General features: G+C 41.9%; 1 protein-coding gene across 5 annotated transcripts in view; it reads left to right on the top strand.

The window, feature by feature from the left end:
* Positions 1 to 12,119, top strand: part of KIF26B (kinesin family member 26B) — a 276,539-nt gene extending 264,420 nt beyond the window's left edge. For 4 of the 5 annotated variants that reach the window (XM_038130583.1, XM_038130587.1, XM_038130585.1 and 1 more), the window contains 3 exons: positions 2,532 to 2,734; positions 3,736 to 3,886; positions 5,435 to 12,119. In XM_038130583.1, coding sequence (XP_037986511.1) covers positions 2,532 to 2,734; positions 3,736 to 3,886; positions 5,435 to 5,583 — 503 coding nt within the window. In that variant the 3' untranslated portion in view covers positions 5,584 to 12,119. The remainder of the gene's footprint in view (positions 1 to 2,531; positions 2,735 to 3,735; positions 3,887 to 5,434) is intronic. The other variant, XM_038130584.1, reaches the window with a different exon arrangement.
* Positions 12,120 to 20,593: the final 8,474 nt, after the last annotated feature.

The following is a 20,593-nucleotide window of genomic DNA, read 5'->3' as shown; positions in this document are numbered from 1 at the left end:
CCACTGCTGCACTCTCAGCTGCCCCTCTCCCAAGGGCCAAGTGCTATTAAAGGAAGCCTCAGGTTGGAGCCCTCCTTCTACACCGCAGGATTCTGCTTCCCATTGAGCCAAATAGATGTGAATGGGAACAAAATGTAAAAAAAAATTACTATCATTCCTCTGCTTTATACCCCGGCAATCTGTTTTGCTTTGCTCAAAGTAGGACCCTTTTGCTGTTCTATTGGCAAGGTGCATTGGAACCATCCACCTGCATTTCTAGAGAGTCTTGGACCTGGACTTTGGCTGGAAAGAGAGTTTTTTCAGTGGGGTTAAAAGTGCTTCATTACACAAGAAGGTGGATTTAACAGCCACAGTGGGGAAAAGAGGAAGAAAATCAAACATCACGGAAAAAGGCACTTAGTTGTAATGCAGCCATGCATGGAGATCTGGGCAGAAGGAATTTCCAGTCTGCTCAGCTGCTTCCTTGAAATGCTAGAGCAAGTCTGAAGGCATGTCAGAAAAGGAGATGGGGCCATTACTGTGGGGCAGAAAGAAAAAATAATTAACAGCACTGGGTGCATTAAACAGCGGGTCAGATCTGATGCTTATCGATATCGCTGACTCTAAAAGTTGTCAAACAGCAAAGAGATTGTATTTACACTCAGACCAAATTTGAGAGACTGCTTCTGTAAGACACCATGTCCAAAAGGCTCAAAAGTATTAAAAAACTTATTTAATGCCTGAATCCTTTTGATCTTGAGTGAAACTAGGATGATACTCGGGGCCCTTCCCATCTAAGCAAGTGGAGAACTTGTTTCCCAGGAGGGGCTGAGCCTATTTCAGGATCTCTCCCTTCATGTAATAAAATTGAATAGTCCACAATGCTCTCTCACCTCTCTTCAAGTATGCAGCTGCTCACAGCATTTGATTACCTTTCTCTAGCACGGCTGACAGGAGTCACCCTTAGAATCACAGCTTGTTGGGGTCTTCCCAGTCTGTCTTCTTGTTGTCAGTTTTTGGCTATGGTAATGGGTCAGGTCTTGCTTTTCCTTTTATCAAGATCTGACTCTTCTCTTGATCAGGCAGTTTAATCTAGAGATTAACTGAAATGCATTCAAGGTAAGGGAATGCTGACATTGTCTTCCAGTGACTGGTACCAGAGAACTAAAATAACTCCTGCTTGCTGGTATTTGTAAGGCTTCATTTGTTCTGGCTTGAGTTTTTTTTTTTGCTGGGCTGCAGTTTGAGCAATAAACACAGCTATGATAAGTGTCATAGGATGGCAGTCTCAGATTGTTTGGTATAAAGGGGCCTTGTAGAGTTCCGTGTCTACCCAGAACTCTGTCAATCAGCTCTGGCTGTGCTTTCTTTTTCCTGCATTGGGTTATCTCAGATGTATCCAAATAAAAGCTCTGTAGACCAGGCTTTTCAATAGACCATTCTCATCCATTTTAAAGCTAGAATTACTTGTTAATTACTTGTCTCTAACACAGACCTACTGCTTTCTAGCACAGATTATTGTACTCAGAAATCAGATAAGATGTGAATAGTTCTTAGTCAGCATAGAAGCAGACTCCCATGAATGAAACTAAGCAATACTTTCTTACTTGAAAATCCAAAAATTAGGCAATCAATAGATATTTTGGGGTTTTTTTAGCTTTTGTTGAAGCACCAAGTTGACAGACATGTTGAAACTATTTACATTCAAGTCTCAATAAATGTAATGTGGGAAATTTCTAGAAATTATTTTATCTTATTTTTAAAATAAAATCTGCATGATCATTAGGCATCTCTTCCCTGCTGGCTGGCATCACTTATGTATTTGCAGCCAAGAAAGCCAGTTAATAGTTTCATTCAAACTTGCTGGCTCCAGCTTTTGTTTTTGGCTTCTCCCATCCTTTTTATTCCTGCTGTGTCTTAGGAAAGACCCTGTGTCAGCTACAAAACTTTTTTCCTTTCCCAACCAAGACATTGCTTTGATTGTACTAAACGAAGCAAGGAAATGCACCCTGTTGATTTTATTTTTTTGTGTGTGTGCTTTTGTTCTTTCTCCCAACAAATCACTGCCATTACACCAGGGACATACATTTTTTTCCTCCTTGCTCTACCGTAGGCCATGACTTGGCATCTTACATGATAGGCACTTTGCAGAGGCTGGCTGATGCTTGTCCTTTGACTGAAAGGGTCAGTAGCAGTAAAGAGATAGGAAAGCCAGGCTAGATCAGTCCCATCCGGCTGAGGTTCTTCATTGGCTTACCTGTATGTGCTGAGACCTAATCACCGGGGAGCAGACACAGGCTCTGTCACCTTCAGGGGACATGTGCCCTCTGAGTGTCAGATCCTGGAGTCAGGCACCAAGGAACACTGAGGGTGTCACTCACGGTGGGTGGGCACTGCACATTGCAGCTACAGCTCCCATGGCCTCCCTGGCTTTTCCCTCCATTTTCTTCTGTGTCTGAGAAGGCCAAACATACATCATTTGTAGACTTCTCTGCAATGAAAAGGAGAACAATAACTGTGCTAACATACAATGGCACTTTCTCCATTGGCAGGGTCACAGAGGAGGAGGCTGATTCCAGCTCTATCCCTTGACTCCACCTCCCCAGCAAGGAAGCCTGCCAACAGCCCTGGGGTCCGCTGGGTGGATGGGCCGCTGCGGAGTGGGCAGAGGGGGCTGGGGGAGCCCTTTGAGATCAAAGTCTATGAGATAGATGATGTGGAAAGGCTCCAGCGACGGCGAGGTGGGGACAGCAAGGTGAGTGCCATCCATGTAGTCTCCTGGCGGGCCTAAATGGCAAAGGTCAGCACTTAAAACGTAAGATTGGGAGGAGTATCTGAGGTTGAGTATTTTAGAGTAATGATGGACTTCATAGACTTCATTATTATTTTAAGGCATTTTTTCTTCCTAGCCTCTGACACTTGTTGAAGCTATTTGTGATGTTTGGAGAAACTTTTTGGAGCAGGGTTTCCACTGCACTTCACCCACAGCAGATTTTTGGACAGAGGAGATTGTGAAATAGTGTTGAGACCTTCACACAGGCTTGGATGAGGATAGTTCTGTCATTGGAATTGTTTCCACACTAGCAAGGGTAGCACAGTCCTCAGATGGTTTAATTTGTTGCACGTCTTTGTGGCTGCCACCCCTCAGAAGTCATGTGAGGCCAGGCTGGCTGTCTCCAGCACTGCACCTCATGCTGTTACTATGCTTCAGAGGTTTACAGAAAATATATCTTCTTTATTAATGACTATGAATTGCTAGAGCTTTTCATAACATACTCCCTTTGTTTAAGGATGTTTCAAATTTGATATTGCTACCAGTTCTCTTATTTAAAAATATGATTAATGCATTACTTATGCACCAAGCACAGGGGTGTATTTAGGCTTTCAATACAGCAAACAATGGATTTCCTACTCCCAAGAGCTTAGATTTTCTTAGCCAAACTGTGGTGAAAAAAAAAAGAAATGTTTTCCTACAGTTAATCTAATATCAAGATGCTGCCTGGTATTAATTATTATGGTTTATTATTAACTACCATTACAAAGTCTCCAAAGCTCACTGATGGAAAACATGAAAACCAAACAAAAGCAATAAAAATAAAGCAGATGATGGATGATTTCATACAGTGATTCATAAGCTTCCAGAATAAACGGCTCATTGTCAGTATTATTGATTGGGAGATCATTTCACTGAATGGACCTGGGTATTTCTTCTCCTCTTCACCTATTCTTTCCCTGGTTCTTTTTCCTGGCTGGCAGGAGGTGATATGTTTCAATGCCAAGCTGAAAATCCTGGAGCATCGCCAGCAGAGAATCGCTGAGGTCAAGGCCAAGTATGAATGGTTAATGAGAGAACTGGAGGTGACCAAACAGTACCTGATGCTGGATCCTAATAAGTGGCTCAGTGAATGTAAGAGCATTGTTTTATTGCCTGAACTCATAGGTTTCCTTTGATTTATTTAATAGGGGGGATGCAAGGAAGCAGAAATGTCTGGTAAGAGTGAGATGTAAGCTCTTGTTTGTAAACTAAAATGAAACAACATAGGACCTTAGGGCAAGCTTTAGATTGACTGTCTTTCTAGACACAGTTTCTATAACTCTTATTAAATGTTAACAGTAGAACTGAACAATCCTTTTTGCCTGAGAGATGAAGGTTGAAATGGTACAGCATTCTAATGGTGGATGTTGCCATTGGTAGATTAACGTTCACGCGTTTCAGTCCACAGCTCCTGAAAATGAGATTTTTCTTTTGGCCTCAGATCACTCAAACATATGAGCAATATTATAAATCTGCTCTTCTACCAAAAAATAACACTGTGGAGCAAACTTGTCCCTTGGCAGCAGTGGGCTTACATGAAATGAAATGAAATTTGGCCCATTTTTTATAACTATAGATGTGTAAAGTTCAGAGAGCTTAAAGGGCATTCACATTCAAATGAAGAAGGACCTCAGCACTTCTAAGGAAAAAAAACGTAAAGAGTACTGCAGTACTTATACAACAATTTTTAGTATTAGCAAGCAGATAAGTTCATATCAAAGAGTTATAGAAAAAACCCACAATATGCAAAAGTTTATTTAGGATAATTGCAAGTGGCAAAAGGAGGCTGGCTGGTGTATTCCCTTGCAACATCCTAACTCTTCCTTTAACAGCTGCTTTAAGTTGACACCAGATTGGTACATTCTGCAAAACAACCACAGTATAGATTTCAGGAACACCATAAAGGAAGAGAGTTTATTAAAAAGGACAGTTTTAAAGAGACAGAGAATTTGTTATGCACTGCTGTCCCCATACTGTGTGATGCCTTTGTTTCTAATTCCAAGTGGTAAGTGCAGAAAGCCTGGAGGGCTGCAGAGACATCAGGAACCAGATATGATGGGCAGTGCTGGCTCAGACATTGTATCTCACACTTGGCTTCCATAGAAGCTGCTGGGCGCTTGTGTTGGAGGGATTGATGTGTGTGCCTTCCCTTGCCTTGCTGGAGTGGTCTAGTGGGAATCACATGCAATAGGGAGAGGTGTGAGGAACAGGGAGCCTAGAGGTTTGTTTTAAATTCCAAGTTCTGAATTCAACAAAGGGATTGCCCTCCCAGGAGAGAGCAGCTGTTTAAAGCTCTTTCTGGTGAGCAGAATGTGTGAGAAAGTACATGCTTAATATTCAACATATGCTGGAGGATGATGGAGCATGGCAAAGGCATCTGCAGTTCTGGTAAGGATGGCGGAGCAGATCGCTCCAGAAAGCATCCAATGCAACTTAAGAGTATTTTTCACTGTGGGTAAGCTGCTGTGTCATTTTAATAATCATTAAACAGAAAAGGCAACTTTTAAAGACAATGGCAAGCCAGAGGTGATGTTGTATATGGTGCTGATGAGTTTGAAGACTTGAATTAGCTCTGACTCTCCCACCAGTCATCACTAAGTATGGTCTACGTTTCCTATCTGTGTATTTTCTTTCTCACAGTTGATCTGGAGCAGGTATTTGAGCTGGATTCTCTGGAATACTTGGAGGCCCTAGAATGTGTGACTGAGCGTTTGGAAAACCGCGTCAACTTCTGCAAGGCCCATCTCATGATGATCACCTGTTTTGACATCACCTCTAGACGCCGATAAAGAATGAACCTCAAGAGAATTTCAATGTGCATCTCTGCCATCCTTCTTTTCCCTTCCAAACAGCATCCCAAAGACAAAAGAATGAGGATGAAGGTTGGAGTCAAGTCTCAGCTGTGTGTATGAGAGATTTGCTATACTATACAGAGGAGTAATATTAAAAAACAAACAGAACAAGCATGGAAAATGGAGATAGAAGGTTGTTGATACTCTTAGCCTAAAAGAGCACTTTGCGGAACCTTTTAAGGACGTGTCTGTAAATAAGAACTGCTGGCAGAAGACACTTCTTTCCCTGCATTAGCTGAGGAAGGAGGAAAGGTGGTTGTGGGACTTCATTGAGAGGTTCATTAAAAGAAAACCTATCCAGAAAAACTGTTCAAGTGCCTTGCAAATCTTTGTTATCCAAACATTTATGTTCATACTTTATTGTGTACAGATGGTGCTAGTCAAGAAAAGAAAAAGAAAAAAAAAAACAAATACACTTTTGAAATGTATTTACAGCTTGTTTTTCTCTTGGTGTTTTCTCCTATTTCAGACTTGCTGTTTCTAAGTAACTTGTGTTTGTAGAGATATTTCCTAATCAGTACAACATATGAATAAATGTTAACTGTCTTTTCTTGTTACCAGAGTAAGGCCACTCAAAGAGAAATTCAGCTTTCCCAGATGACACAAACATATTTCTAGCAGAGAATAAGGTTTGTTCAAATGCTCTTCTGTACTCTCTTGTATGCTGGAGAACACCATCGTTTTCCCAGCCTGTAGGTTTTGCAGTGTATGAGAGAGAAGTGACATTACTGTGAAGTAAATATCTTTTCCATTTGATCCAAACCCCATAACTTGTTTTCTTGTTCATATATGTTTTGCTTTGTACTGGCTGGAGTTATGAATGAGGAGGTACTTTTATCCTAACCCTTTTTTCTGGTGCTAGTAACTTGCTGGAAAATTGCCCTCTAGGCTAAGGGTTCCCATGTTTATCAGTCCAAAAATGAGCGATTTGTTCTTTCCTGAGACTATGATAGATAACATTTAGCTTCACCTCTTTACAACATATACCACTGAGAGACGTGTTTTGTCAGCTTCTGATCCGTGACCCAGTGTGTCCATACTCACAGATGTACCTGAGGAGTGCAGGCTCTGCTCAGCTCAGCACATCTGGAAATAAAGCAAATGAGTTGATACAGCACTACAAGCATGTTTGCTATGGCATCTTTACTAATCCTCAGTACCTGAAGCCATGGCAAAATTCACATTGACATCAAAAGGACAAGGGTCAGCACCTCCCTACACATCCAGTTATTCTACTAGTTGGCCTCTTTATCTACAAAACAGTATGTGGGAAGGAACATCCTTTATATTTCATAAACAAATGTGCAAAACAGCATTTTAATTACATACGAGCCTGAAGGATTATTTTGAGGATTATTTTGTTGAATTAGGTTTCTTATTCCTCTATACTGAAATGAGCACATTCAGGAAACTTCCTCTCTCGCATACGTTTGTGCTACCCTCCTGTTGCTTTTGAGGAAATAAGACTCTCATTTAATATACTCAAAATGCATCAATTAACTGCTTACTTAAGTGCAACTCTTCTTTTACCTGCACCATCGTATCAGTGCCGTCTTACAATACCCCAAGCAGCAAGTCCCAATGGTAAAATATTACTGGTAGATTTTCTAGTGGTTAGGTGAACAGAAAAGCTTTTTTAAAAAGTAGAAGTAACATTTGTATAGTTTTATTTTCTTTTAGTGCTCTACAACCTGTAATAATGAGTCTTACTCACTCTGTTGCCTTTGTCACTGGATTTTGTAGAAAATTCTACTTACAATCTATAGGATTATTTGGAGGGGAAAAAAGGGTCCTGTGTGAAAGTCACTTTCTAGTCTGTTCCACAGTAATTTCCTATCATGAAAGTTATATTCTAAGTAAGTATTAAGGACATATCCATTTCTCTCAAAAAAAAACCAAAAAAAAACCAAAACCCAACCAACTCTGAAAATCCCCCAAACATTGCAATTTATCTGGCTTTCTTCTCTTTATAGCAATTTCAGTAGCAGTTACTATGTATTGGTTCTTTGGACCCAATGTCTTCTCTGCAGGGCCCCATGGATTGAGTACAGCGGCAGAGAGCCTAGGAAGTCATCCCTGCACACAGTCCATGACTTACACAGGAGTGATGATGTTTCCGTAAACCAAGTGGACACATTTTGGAGCTATTGTAAAATACGTATTGCATGTAATATTCCTCACCCACAATAACTCAATTATTCATTGATGCTCCATTTGGTACTTCTGTAGCTTAGGAGGCATAGCAAAAAGCACGTGTACCTAGCCATTATTTTAAAGAGTAAGAGCAGATGTTCACTGTGTTTATCACAATGGACAAAAATTGATCCCTGAAACCAAATTGATTACACCAGGGATGAATTTAGCATACTAAAAAATATGTACTAATTGAGCAGAATTGCAGTACTTACAAATATTTTATTTCTGTGGACCTAATTAGAGCAGCCATTAACTCCCATAATATACTAGTATTCATATTCTAAAATCCATATGCATTCTTGACTTTCTGTCATTTCATTTATGGAGATTTGACATGATAAAATGTTATCTTCTTGAAAACAGCTTTTTACTTCAAAATTTATATTACTGTAACTCAAGTATTTGCAAAACACACGACACATTCAGCACTTTATTATGAAATTGATCTCAGTTTGCAGTAGCCAGCATTTTAGAGAAGATACATACACTTCTGCAAGTCATCCAGGAAGCCCCATTCTTTAAGGCATTGCCAGCATAATGCTGTTTTTATGCTGATTTTTTAAAAGGCATCATGCAGCCCAAAATACACAAGACCAACACGAATGTAATGCCTAATTATTTTCACATCCAGAAATCAATCTTATTTCCCTGGGACAGCTTTAGCAGGAAACAGCAGTGTTAATGTAATTAGGTTTGAAGGTTAATTCTTTGTTCGCACGCATCACAGGAGATCGCAGCTCGTCATTGTGGGGCTGTGAGAGGACTGTGGAACACCAGCACTGCTCCACGTCCCCTCTGGCACCTGGGGGCGCTTCCTGAGAACTGCTGCTCTTGCCATAGGTGAACCTTATCCATACAAGGGACAGGAGTTGCTCTGTAGCCATAAATTCATGTGTAACCGTAGGCTGGAGAGTTCGGCTGTGCTTAGGGTGATTCAGACATCCTTCTTGTCTGTGTCAGCTTTCATAGCAGGCAGAAACTGCTCTGGCTTTGGGAGCTGGGTCAATTTGTGCTTTGAATGGTGTGGGAGAGCTCTAATTTCTGGTACATTTATGACACATATTTTCTTTTGCCATGCATGCCTTGCATTTGCCTCAAAACAATTCCTTGTCAATTCATTCAGATCTAAGTAATCCAAAGTTTTACTTTACAGAAGGACAAGGAAGGAAGCTAATACTCTCCTTTCTTAGGTTTTCTTCTCATCTCACCTGCTCTGATAAAACTGAGGCACAATTGCATTAAGAATCAGAAAAGTTACAACAAAGTAAACCCAGTTGTGAGGAAAATTCATCTGCCTGCCATTTTTTGGGGTATTTACTCTTAGTTATATAGTAGAAGATCATGCTACTCTTACATATTTAACACCTCCCCTATTTCATGTAAGGGCCACACACAGGGCTTTTGCTGAACATCTGTCTTCAATGCAGTCTAAGAAGACCCACTGCCATAAATCCTAGCTTCTAAAACTTGCAGGTCCATAAAAGAGTAGCTGGCACAAAGTAATGGCATGATCTTCTGACATGATTCTTAGTGAGAGCTGCATAGAATGTACAAAAAGGGACCAAGATACCACATTGGCATTTTTTTCTTTTATCTCTAAACGTGGCAATTATAGAGGCTGAAAGCTGGGAGTGATGCTGGGAGTAATGCATACCAAATCCCATGTTTGCTCACAGAAAAGTCTGTCTTGAAGTGTGGGTTTTATTTCTTCACTTTTTTCATTTCTCTCAATAATATGGCTGGTCTTAGGGACGGATGGCATGGAATTCAAATGTGATGACTGCAGAAGAATATAGACTCTTTTATAAAAATCACCTTTTACAAATGTTTGTGATTTTGCTGTATTGTTTTAATGAGCTAAAAATCATTGTATAAACAAAAATTGTACATGCACTGATAAATACACACGCACACAGCCTGAGATGGCCGGCCCCCTTGCACATTGCTGAGGGGAAGTGGCAGAGCTGCTCACAGGTGGCAACATCACCACTCATCTTCCTTCCTCCAAGGAGTGCCTGCCTACAAAACCATTCCCCTTGCACTCACCTGGATGAAGTTAACTTATGCCACTGCCACACTATAGGAAAACCTATGCTTAAAACTCTTTCAAGGGCTTCTTTAAAAGGTTTTTTCTTACCCAGGTTCTTCTGTAGCCAAATTGCTGCAATTCCCATGTCGAACCTGTTAAAGCCTGTAAAAGTATTCCAGATGAACTATTCTATATTTCAGAGTCTCATGAAATTACAGCAAGATATTTCATAATCTCAGCTGTTTAACCCACAATTTCTGCACATGCTTGAGGCATACAGCATAGTTACATCAACTAAGAGCCTGGACTTGTGGTGGTCTGTGAAGCTTTCTGTCTAGTCCTAACAGAGTTAAAATTGTAAATTGAAGCTTCTGCATTGCAGAAGCAAATTCAATTCTCCTAAGCCAGAGGCTGAGCGACCTCTGATGCCAGTTCATATGATGGAAAGGGTGGTTGCACAGCATCAGGGATGCACCAGCTCACTGCAGAGGTCATTAAATACCAATAGGAGTGAATGATGACCATAGAGAGAGGCGTTTCTTCTCAAATCCATGGATGGTGGCATACCTCACTTAATCCTGATATCCTCATGGTCTGTGTTTTTTAACTCCACAGGCTTTTGCATTGGCAACACACAGCAATTTTTGAAGACACAAGGCTGGCTGTTGCTAGCTATCCTAAGATTTGTAAGAGGTTTCCAAATAACCATAGCAAACAAAACTGTGAATGATTTGTCAATGCAAAGTTAATAATCTCTCTTTCTCTTGCATTTATTGTGTGCTCATCCCAGGGTTATCTGAGCTTCCATACCTGTTCCTGGAAATAATAAACCATTTTATTATTGTCTTTATCTTTTCTTCTTTCTCCTCTCAAGCAACCTTTCAAAACAAATGCAAAAAAAAAAAAATTCCCTTGGAAATGTAGCACCCTTTTGCCACCAAATTCACAAACAGCAGTCTCGTGCTCACTTATGCAAACTTTTGAAGCTCACAAAGGGCATGATGATTCTGCAAAGAATGGAGGTGCTGCAAGTAGCTGAAATAGTAGCATTCAGTAGCATTCAGCTATAGTATTTCTAACAAACTACCTTCAAACCCTCCTGGACAGGAAATAAAACACAACCCCAACCATCTTACTTTGAGTGGTCCTACTTAAGTATTGAGCAAACTTTATAATAATGGTAATAAATTGGTGCTTGAGGCAGTTTCAGCTATATTACATATTCTCTATATACTATAGATATGGATGTATTCACCTTTATTGTATATGTATGTGTGTGAGTATTTACATGTAGCACACATACATATATGTTTTATGTATGCATAGATACTAACTTTTCTACATTTTACTTCTTTCCCACCCATAGCTGAAACTGCTGGTTACTAACATCCACATCCACATCATATTCTATGTATGAAGGATATAATTTATTTGTAAACTCAGGATGTTCTTGTTTTATAGAGTTGCTTGTATTTTATAATTTATTTACACATCATGGTTGGAAATGCTTATCTAAGTGCTATGCATTGAAGTGTATGTTTGCTAAATCCATTTTTCACTCTGTCCATGGCTATGTTCTTTCTCATTATAACAGTGGTATAAAATAGGGCTAACGAGGAGAGAAACTGATAGATGTTGAATTTATTCTGGTCCCATCATTGGGCAATTCCAGGAGATGTATCAGTAGTATATATATATATATATATATATATATATATATATATATATATATATATATATATATATATATATATATATACACACACATATATTTTATCATATTTTATCAACTAAATTTTATGGGGGAAAAAAGGAGAAAGAACAGCATGAGGACAAGTTCAAAATGTGGAAAGTCACAGCCATTTCCAAGTTTGTCAACAAATGCATTGAACCTTTTGCCATTAAAATTGTAAAGTTTATTGTTTGCTGGCTAAAAAATATCCCTTTTGTGGTATTTGAGGTGTGAAACATTGTCAAAAATATGATGTCTGGAAAAAAATCAAACTATAGTGGCATTAAATGTTTACTTTTATCTTACCAATATATCTGCCTCCTCCTCTTGACTCTTTCACTTTAGATAAGAGCATTTCATGGCATCATTTCATACTGAAGAATGCTTTTGACCCACAAGAGGATGTGGTATTGTAACAATGAAAGTGACAAAGAGAGCAAGATCAAACATGAAAATAAAATTACCAAAGGGGTTCTATGAAGCAAGTGTTACTGAGAAGCAAATTCACTAGAAAACAGTAAGGAATTGCTGGGTTTGGTACCAATGACAGAAATACTACAAGCAAGCAGAGCAACATTAACTTCCCTGCTGCTGTCCAGAAACACAAAGAAAACACAATCATAGACCTGAAATGGTCAGGCTTTTACATAAGCTGGTTATGCATATACACAGGGATTGCTCTTTTGCATCTGTGAGCAGGGGAAAAAATCTGAGACCAAACAAATATAAAAGATGTATTCATAGGTATAATTTTTTATCATCTTTAGCAATTGTATCACATTTCCTTTGGCCACCATGCAGGTAAGTAACACATGGGAGTGATAAAAATAGTTTGTGTCCATTACTCAAGACATTTTTCTCTCTCAGAGAGGCAGTGGTGGCAGGTTCAGCAGGCCCCTGAGCTGCTGCAGAGGTGTGCACAGTATCTGCTTGCCTTCAGCTCATGATTGTGGCATTCCCTGTTGATAATGAAGAGAGCACCTTGCTTGGAGGACAAGATGTGAACGAGCTCTCTGGGCAAATCTCACATGCCCACCAACACCTAGATAAGCCCTGATAAGGACACTGAGCTCTTCCCATCAGAAGAAAACCATAAATCTTATTTCCTGTGGGAAAGATTAAAAAAAAAACCCAAATAATTCAAAACATCTTTTGCATCATCTGCTGGCTGATTATTTTCTCATATTCCTTACTTTAGGAGGGACATGTTAGGGTGGTAGGCATTAAATATTTGGTTAACAGTTTCATGAGAATTTAATAAAGTCTTTTCTTCTATCTTAGTATAATACACCAGAGTGGCGGATACAGCAGTCACAGTTGTAGGGAATGCAGTTGTTTATGCTGACCTCTTTTAAAGGAAAAATATTGAGGTGGATACAGTGGCAGAGGCTGGCAAAGATGGTGGGGAGGAGACAGCCTCCTCCTTTCCCCTCTTAGAGCAGCAAGCCCTGTGCTACCTTAGCTGCCCCAGGCCTGTGAATTTGCATGCTGTGCCTCTCCACAGTATCTGTAAATGAAGATAAACAGCCATTTATTTCGTCTGTGGGCTGTTCAGAATAGCTCTGATTTGCTCTAAAGAGCTAAAAGGCTTATTGCCTACTTTTGAGGTGATTTATCTTCATTGCTGTTATCATGCAGCCGCGTCAGTATTAAGGAGCCCAAAGTGCCTTACAGAGACAGAAACAGAAAAATGAGTTAGTGCAAGTCCTAGACTTTGTCTAAGACAGAACTGATGGTGAGGAGCTCTAGATGAGCTGCAAACAGAATCAATTCACTCTTGGTCAAATCTGGAGCCCTACAGACCCCAATGCCACACACTTCTGATTTGGCACAGGACAGCAAGGAAAGGTTTCATTCACAGAGTGGAAGCAGGGGCTCACACCTGGCAAAGGCTGGTGTCCTTATGAGGCCTGCCTGGAACTGTTGATAGCTCTTATAAAGTAATGCCCTAACAATTACCAAGTTTTGTCTTTAAAACCACTAACTTGCCAGATTAAAAGTCAAGTTTAGGGTGGAAACCTGACCAACCCCATAATGTGGCCCCAAATAAGCTCTCTAGCTATTGGAAAACCAGGAGGTCAGGTTGTTGCTAAACTATGTTCCTCTTCCACATCCATCTGCAAACCAGGCTTCTGGGAGCACACCCTCATTTTGGCTGACAGTATCTGCCTGGAAGACACTGAAGAGGGACGAAGCCTAAAAAATTCAGTTCCCAGTCTTTGAGATGAACACAAAGTGAATATTTAGTTGCTCTGGAAAAGGCCATCTGTGGATTTTACGGTTTATGATAGTTAGTGGTCTTGACAGTTGCCGATCTGGCAGTTTTGGAGGCTGACATCTGCTATTTAACCACTGAGCATAGCTTTGCTGGCTGTGACCACACAAATGCTTTACATTGCTCAAAGACCACTTTCATAACCTCCAGGAACAACTAGGTAGCTTGGAGGTCCTGTCCACTCAGGAACTATCCTGGCAAGTGCTGACTTGGGAAAAGCTTCCAGATGGCCAAAACCCAGTCCATCTCAATGGGTGCTTGTTGGGGGAAAAGATCTGCATTCATTTTCATATATGCTTCTATGTGTCTCTTCTGTGGACCCTTATAGCACAGGTTTGGCACCTATGCTTTCTGTCAGATTGTGAGTTTCATACCAACCAAATGACAGTCAAATGTATTCAGCTGTGTGTGTCTGGCACATATCCATATTTCCAGTTTTATTTCCTAGGAACCCAAGTGCTGCCAGACGTGTTGGGATTATGTGCAGGACTCAAGGCTTGCTGTGGAGAGGAAGTCACACCTCCAGCAATGAAGGACCTTTGTCACTCACTTCAAAAGGAGCAATGACTGCCCTTGACCCTTTCTCATCCTTGCTCATCTTCATTCCCTGAACAACAGAACACCAGGGAGTGGGGAGAAAGCCCTGACATTTTCCTATATTTAGTTTGTCAAAAGGTGAATTGCTCATTGTAGTTGCAATATAGAAGGAAGAGGAGCACAAAGCCACCTTGCTCGCTGGGCTGTGCTCCGCAGACTCCTCCACGCTGGCACCCTTGGATGCTCTGTGCCACCCAGCCCAGCCCCTTGCAAACTGCCCCTTGGAGCTTGATTGAAATGAGCTTCTGGTGGCATTGAGGGAGCAGCAGTGTTCCCACTCACCCTGCCTTTCAGTGGCCATCTGTGCAGAGGGGCTCAGCTTGCTCCCTGTCTGTGCTTTAGCTGGATTCCCAGGGACGCTACTGTGGAGAGTCAAGGCAGCTGCCTGGTTTTATTTAAGAGCAAGCTGCCTGCCGCTAAACCATATTTGATGGAAAACTCACAGTACCCAGCAAGGGGCACTGCTAGAGCCAAGCAAGACCCTGTAAACAGCATTTTCTCCTAATTTCTGAGGACAACGGAAGGCATGGCAATTACTGGAATGATGAGCAAGATCACAGCTAGCTCCTGGTCCTGCTGCTGGTGACTTGTGCAGCCCTGGGGGCAGTGTAGCTCAGGCTCACGCCTGCCCTGAGTTTCCAGAGGCTAAAAAAAAACATTTCTGAAGGTTATAAGTAAAGCCATTAAGATGCTGTGAAATCCACAGAAAAGCTTCTGGACAGCCCCTAAGCTGGGGAATTTCAGACTTTGTACCCATTGAGCCCTTCTTTCTGCTGTCAAGGCCAAAATAATGGGAGTACCCTTTACAGCTTGTTTGACAATCAATGTTGTGGTGGCATGAAGCGTCCACAGAGCAGATCAGTCACAAACACTGTGTGCACACTAAATAAGCCTGTACTTCAAGCTTTGTACTTGAAATCTGGGATGGAGTTGCAGTTTGTGTGAGAGTACCAGGGCACTGAAATACTTCCGCAGTGAAAAAATTGTTCTGGGACTGATATCTCTACCCAGTAAAATCACCTAGACTCCCATGACTCACTTTATGAAATATTTATTTATTGCTCCTGTGAACAATTCCTTGCTTGCTTTTATGTCGTTGCTAATAGCTTGCTTTCCTAAGTTTTCCACATATTTGCAACACACGATGGCTCAAGATGGTTTCCCAGTTCTTTGTGGTAGATTACTGTAGTCATCAGTCAAGGCATGGGAGCCTTCCAGGAGGTCACTGCAAAGCTATATGTAGTTTCTTATTAAGATGCTTTAAAGGCTGTTCTGAATTGGCCATTTTCACCACTACACATCACACAGACACCAGGACAGTGATGCTGCCTGTGCACAGCCCCTTGGCATGTTCCAGAGCAATGACAGCTCCACACTTGTCCCTGCAAAGGCACAGGATGTGCAATGGCACCAGCTGGCCAGAGGCTTGCTCAGAGGCACCGTTTCATTTTGGGATTCATTTTGTTGTCTCACTGGAAGCAGAAAACCCACTGAGGCAGAGAGAAAGCCAAACAATCCAGTACCATGTAATATATATGTCCTATAACGTAATAGTTATGTTAGCCAGCTATGAAGAATTAGAATGTCATTTCCCCTCCTCAAACAGAGACTTTGAATAAAACTGACCCTCATGCTAAGCCATTCTGACCTCTTCATAAGCTTACACCATAAAGTGTGGAGGCTGTTACACTGCCTTATCTTGTTGGGATTGTAAACCTTTGAGCTCTAAATTCTATAACCCTAGAAATTCTTCCCTAGGCAAGATGGAATAGAACTTTCTATTTTTTTAAAAATGCACTATGAGGTAACTTGTAGTTAAACCTGTGTTCCAGGTGGGAAAGCTGTAAACTAAGGAATCCTACACCGGGACACATTCTGGAAGTTCTTCTTGGCTGCAGGACCATGCTGGCTGGCCAGGAGCTGGGCCGCTCGAAAATTCATACGGTGCCTGAGGTGTATGGCAGGGCTGAGTGAAGACTGACACAGATGCACTGGTACCACACCTGGCTTCCTCCGCCTGGGACCATCTGCTGGCCTGAGGCATCTCAGGGTTTCACCCTTTTTGATCCCGATCAAAAAAACTGCTCAAGCTTTTTCCTGGGAATTGCAGATGGCAGTTGTGGAGGGCATTCAAGCCTAATCATAATGAGATTGTCTTTCCTTGGCTGCCTTTTGCAAGCCCCCTCCATGGGTATCCCCAGGTAGCAAAGCCCTGCTTCACAAAGTGATGGTGGCAGCTGAGCCCAAACCCCTGTAAACTCCCCAGAGCCAGAACAGGCCCAGCTCAGCTGGTACCGGAGGGCAGCAGGCACGAAACAGCTGCCGTGACCCAAAGCCAATGGATGAGTTGAAGACTTGTCCTGCTTTACTGTTGTTCTCTGATATTTGCCAAAAGTGAAGCAGAAAGCTAACATTTCCATGTCCCTTCAGAAATTATTATGTTGTGGTTGGTATTTTCTAGAGAGCTTCTTGCTCTCTGTTCCCTCCCTCCTCCCCCTGCAACAGGAGTTGGACACTTGTTTTTACAAGGGGAAAACCTCCACAGCTCCAAGAGCAAAGGCCCCTGACGAGAGGCTGCATCTGCAACAGAACAGGACACAAGTAGGCAGGAATGTGCTGGTTTCTCTGCAGTGAGGAGCAGGGAAAAGGGAAGCTCCCAAGGCTCACGAGGTGCTCACATTGCAAAGCGAGGTGGACAGCCCCAAACAACGCCCCAAGCCCCTTTGCCCTGTACAGAGGAAAATGCAATAAGCTCTGAAGTTGGCTTTGGCACACTGTTGCATTCCCCCACCTGCAGAGGAATGGTGTTGCTTAAGGACAGGAATCAGGCAGGAATAAAATCCTTGCCTTTGCTTCCCTCAGCTCCTCATTTGGCTCTGGCCCGAGCTGGGATACCTGCCCAGCTCAGTGCCTGCCTGACAGGCCTCGGTCAAGAGGAAAGACACCGAGGTTAAAGCCTGTCTGGGCCATGAACTCGATTTGAGCAAGTCTGCAGGGCTGCAGAGTTCCAAACCTGTGTCGACTTTGCAGATCTGCAGAACAACCAAGCACACCAGTCTTTCCCCAGTTCACAAGCAGGAAAAGCCCTTTGCTCCTACCATCCAATAACCATTATTTTATGTCACTTAGCAGCAGATTTCAAAGGGCTCTTTCACAGCAGAAGAAATGTTGGCCTGTTGAGGAGATTGTCCACTATCTTGGAAGGACATGATTTGCCTAGGCTTTGGATTTTAATGGTAAATCAGTTTTGTGGCCTGGGTGTATCGGTCATTTTACATGGATTGCATAAACTGCTCTGGGGCCCCAATGAAATGAATTTGGACAATGCCCATCTGAAGGATTTTTATTGTTTTTTCCCATTTGCCAGCTATAAATAAGGCAGCATCCTTGCCTGCTTGCTGGCAGTCTACGCCTTCCCAGACTTGGGATCAGCATTCCTCTGGTCTTTGCAGAAAACACAAAATCAGATTTTTGTTTATTGTTCACAAATTATGTAACAGTCCCCACAGAAAACATTTGGTAATGATAAGTAGTCTTTGTATATCCTCATTACTCTGACCTTTAAAAATATTGTTATTTACTGGTGCATTCAGCCACAGATGTTCAGAAATTAACATTCCCAAGTCATGATAAGAATTTTCCTCAATCATCATTTCTGTTAGCAGGATGGGGAACATCACTCTGCAGTAATTGTATTCTGATCACAGTCTTACCCATGGTACAAGCTGGGTACACATTGTTAATGACATTAGCAAGAACAGAAATCCAGACATTACCAGCACCGCACTGAAGACTCTCCGCAGAACTCGACATGACTTTCACAAGGACACTGTAGTACAGCAAGGGGGAATGGGAAAAGGAGAGGCAAACCCCCAGCAGTGATACTCTCAGGCACATGGTGTGACTCGGGGATGGAGCTGTGCAGAGCCAGGAGTTGTACTCAATGATCCTTGAGGGTCTCTTCCAGCTCAGCTTATTCTGTGCTTCTGTGGTCTTTGCTACTCCAGTTCCCAGACTACCAGCAGCCCCTCAGCTGTATGGCTGGCACTATAGGTACGGAGAGCAATTCCTCCCCACAGCAGTGTGATGCCTGAAATTCCATCCAAGGACTACAACAGCCTTTCCATCCCTCTCTGTGGGCTCCTTAAGTGTGCTGCTGCTGCTGGGAGGGACGGCAGCTCCAGGGCTTTGTAACACATCACCTGAGTGTCCTCAAGGGACAGAACAGGAAGGATCAGGCCAGACCTTTTCTTGACCTGTTTTATCATGGGATTCTCAGCACCACAAGGAGAGGCAGGAACAGGAAGACAGCACAAGAAATACTTCATTAAAAGGAGCTTCATTAAGAGTAAATAGGCAAGAAATGCTCAGAGCAGTGCACAGGGCCTGGGGGAGGGGAAGAGTGGTGCTCTGCTAATTTTCTCATCAGACACCCTTCTCTATTACTGTCTCCTGGCTCTTGCTCTGAAAGTCAAGTGGAATTGTCAAGAGGGATCACCTGTGATTTAAAGTGCAGTTTTCCTTAAGACGTATGTAAATTTGCCACCTTCCTATTCGGAGCCTTTGGGACTGGAAATCAGAGCTGCTGAATTGGAGGGGCGGAGGAAGAAATCACTGCTCTTTCCTCATCTTGTCAGCCCCACTAGACCAGACCGTAACTGAAACAGAGATGGGAGAACAGATTCCTTAGCTGGTACCTTAGAGAGCAGGTAATGAGACCAGCGAGTGGTGCCTCACCCCAAGAGATGGAGAGGACCTCAAGGCAGAGAAGAGGCTGCATGATTATTTTCTTCCTCCTGTCCTGGGGGCAAGGAAATTAGAAGAGATTGTGGTCTGTCCTGATTTAGTCATCTTTAGAGTTAAAATGAACTCAGGCAGGATGCTTCAGCCCTGCCCTCCTGCCATAAGCCCCATCAGAATTTGGTTAACAAGGAGCTGGAGCATCTGAGACTGCTGAAAAGCTTGTTGTGTGTGTGCATTTCTGTGTGTGCCCGTCTCAGTGACTATATGGAGATATGTTTAAAAGAAGGTTAATTGGCCTCCTGGGAACTATAAAGAACCTGTTAGGTTCCTCGGTGTGAGCAGTGACTGTATGAAGCCTAATTACTAAGCCTGAGTTATTCTTTTATATGGGGGGAGGGAATCTCTAAGGTTCTTATTAAAACCTACAAAAAGTCTAAAAAACGATGGAGTTAGAATTGATTTGTCCATGTTGATCAGAAGTGCAGAGCAAATAAAAACATTGAGCTTTCCCCAGGAAATATTAACAGGGATGACATAGGCCTGGCTTAAACATCACTGTTGTGTGGATAAACAGAAACCATTGTGCTAAATGGCAAGAATTGCAGACCACAGACTTTCAGGTAAGGTGCACTCCTTTTGCTTAGAGCAGGGAAAATTCACACTTCGATGTTCCTGTAGGTTGCCCCTTATAAAAGAGCCATAATAAATCTATTTTCAGGCTAATTAAATTTGTAAAAAAGGAAAGGAGTTTTGTTTGGAAAAAGGTATATTGAAAGGAAAGAGAAAATGGTAATCTGAATAAGAATAAAAGAGAAAAGTGGAACTCTAACATGGCTTTGGTCTGAAATAAAGAAAAGCACCTGCTTTGGATTTTTACTTTAGATATTCTTGAAGCCCCATGGGTGGAAACAAAGCTTTGTCTATTTGGAGGTACAGTGTAGACAGGAGCAGCTCATGCTCTCTGCCCATGTTTGGCACTCGGTTGTGGAGGAACTCTCACAGAGTAATACCTGCAGCTATGACAACTATAGTGATGCCATTCCCACCCATGCCACCCACAGCCAGCAATGACAGGGCTGTAACACAGACACTGCCATGTTGCTACAGCTCTGACACCAATCTGGACATATTCATGTGAGGCAGAACTATTGAAAGAGTCATAGCCAGGTTTTTTTCTCCTTTTCTTTTCTTTTCTTTTCTTTTCTTTTCTTTTCTTTTCTTTTCTTTTCTTTTCTTTTCTTTTCTTTTCTTTTCTTTTCTTTTCTTTTCTTTTCTTTTCTTTTCTTTTCTTTTCTTTTCTTCTTTTCTTTCTTTTCTTTTCTTCTCTCTTTTCTCTTTTCTTTCCTTCTTTCCTTCTTTCCTTCTTCCTTCATCC

Source organism: Motacilla alba, chromosome 3, assembly GCF_015832195.1.
Source record: "Motacilla alba alba isolate MOTALB_02 chromosome 3, Motacilla_alba_V1.0_pri, whole genome shotgun sequence".
NCBI lineage: Eukaryota > Metazoa > Chordata > Aves > Passeriformes > Motacillidae > Motacilla > Motacilla alba.
The sequence above is the reverse complement of the archived record's forward strand: the minus strand, read 5'-3'. Positions and strand labels throughout refer to the sequence as shown.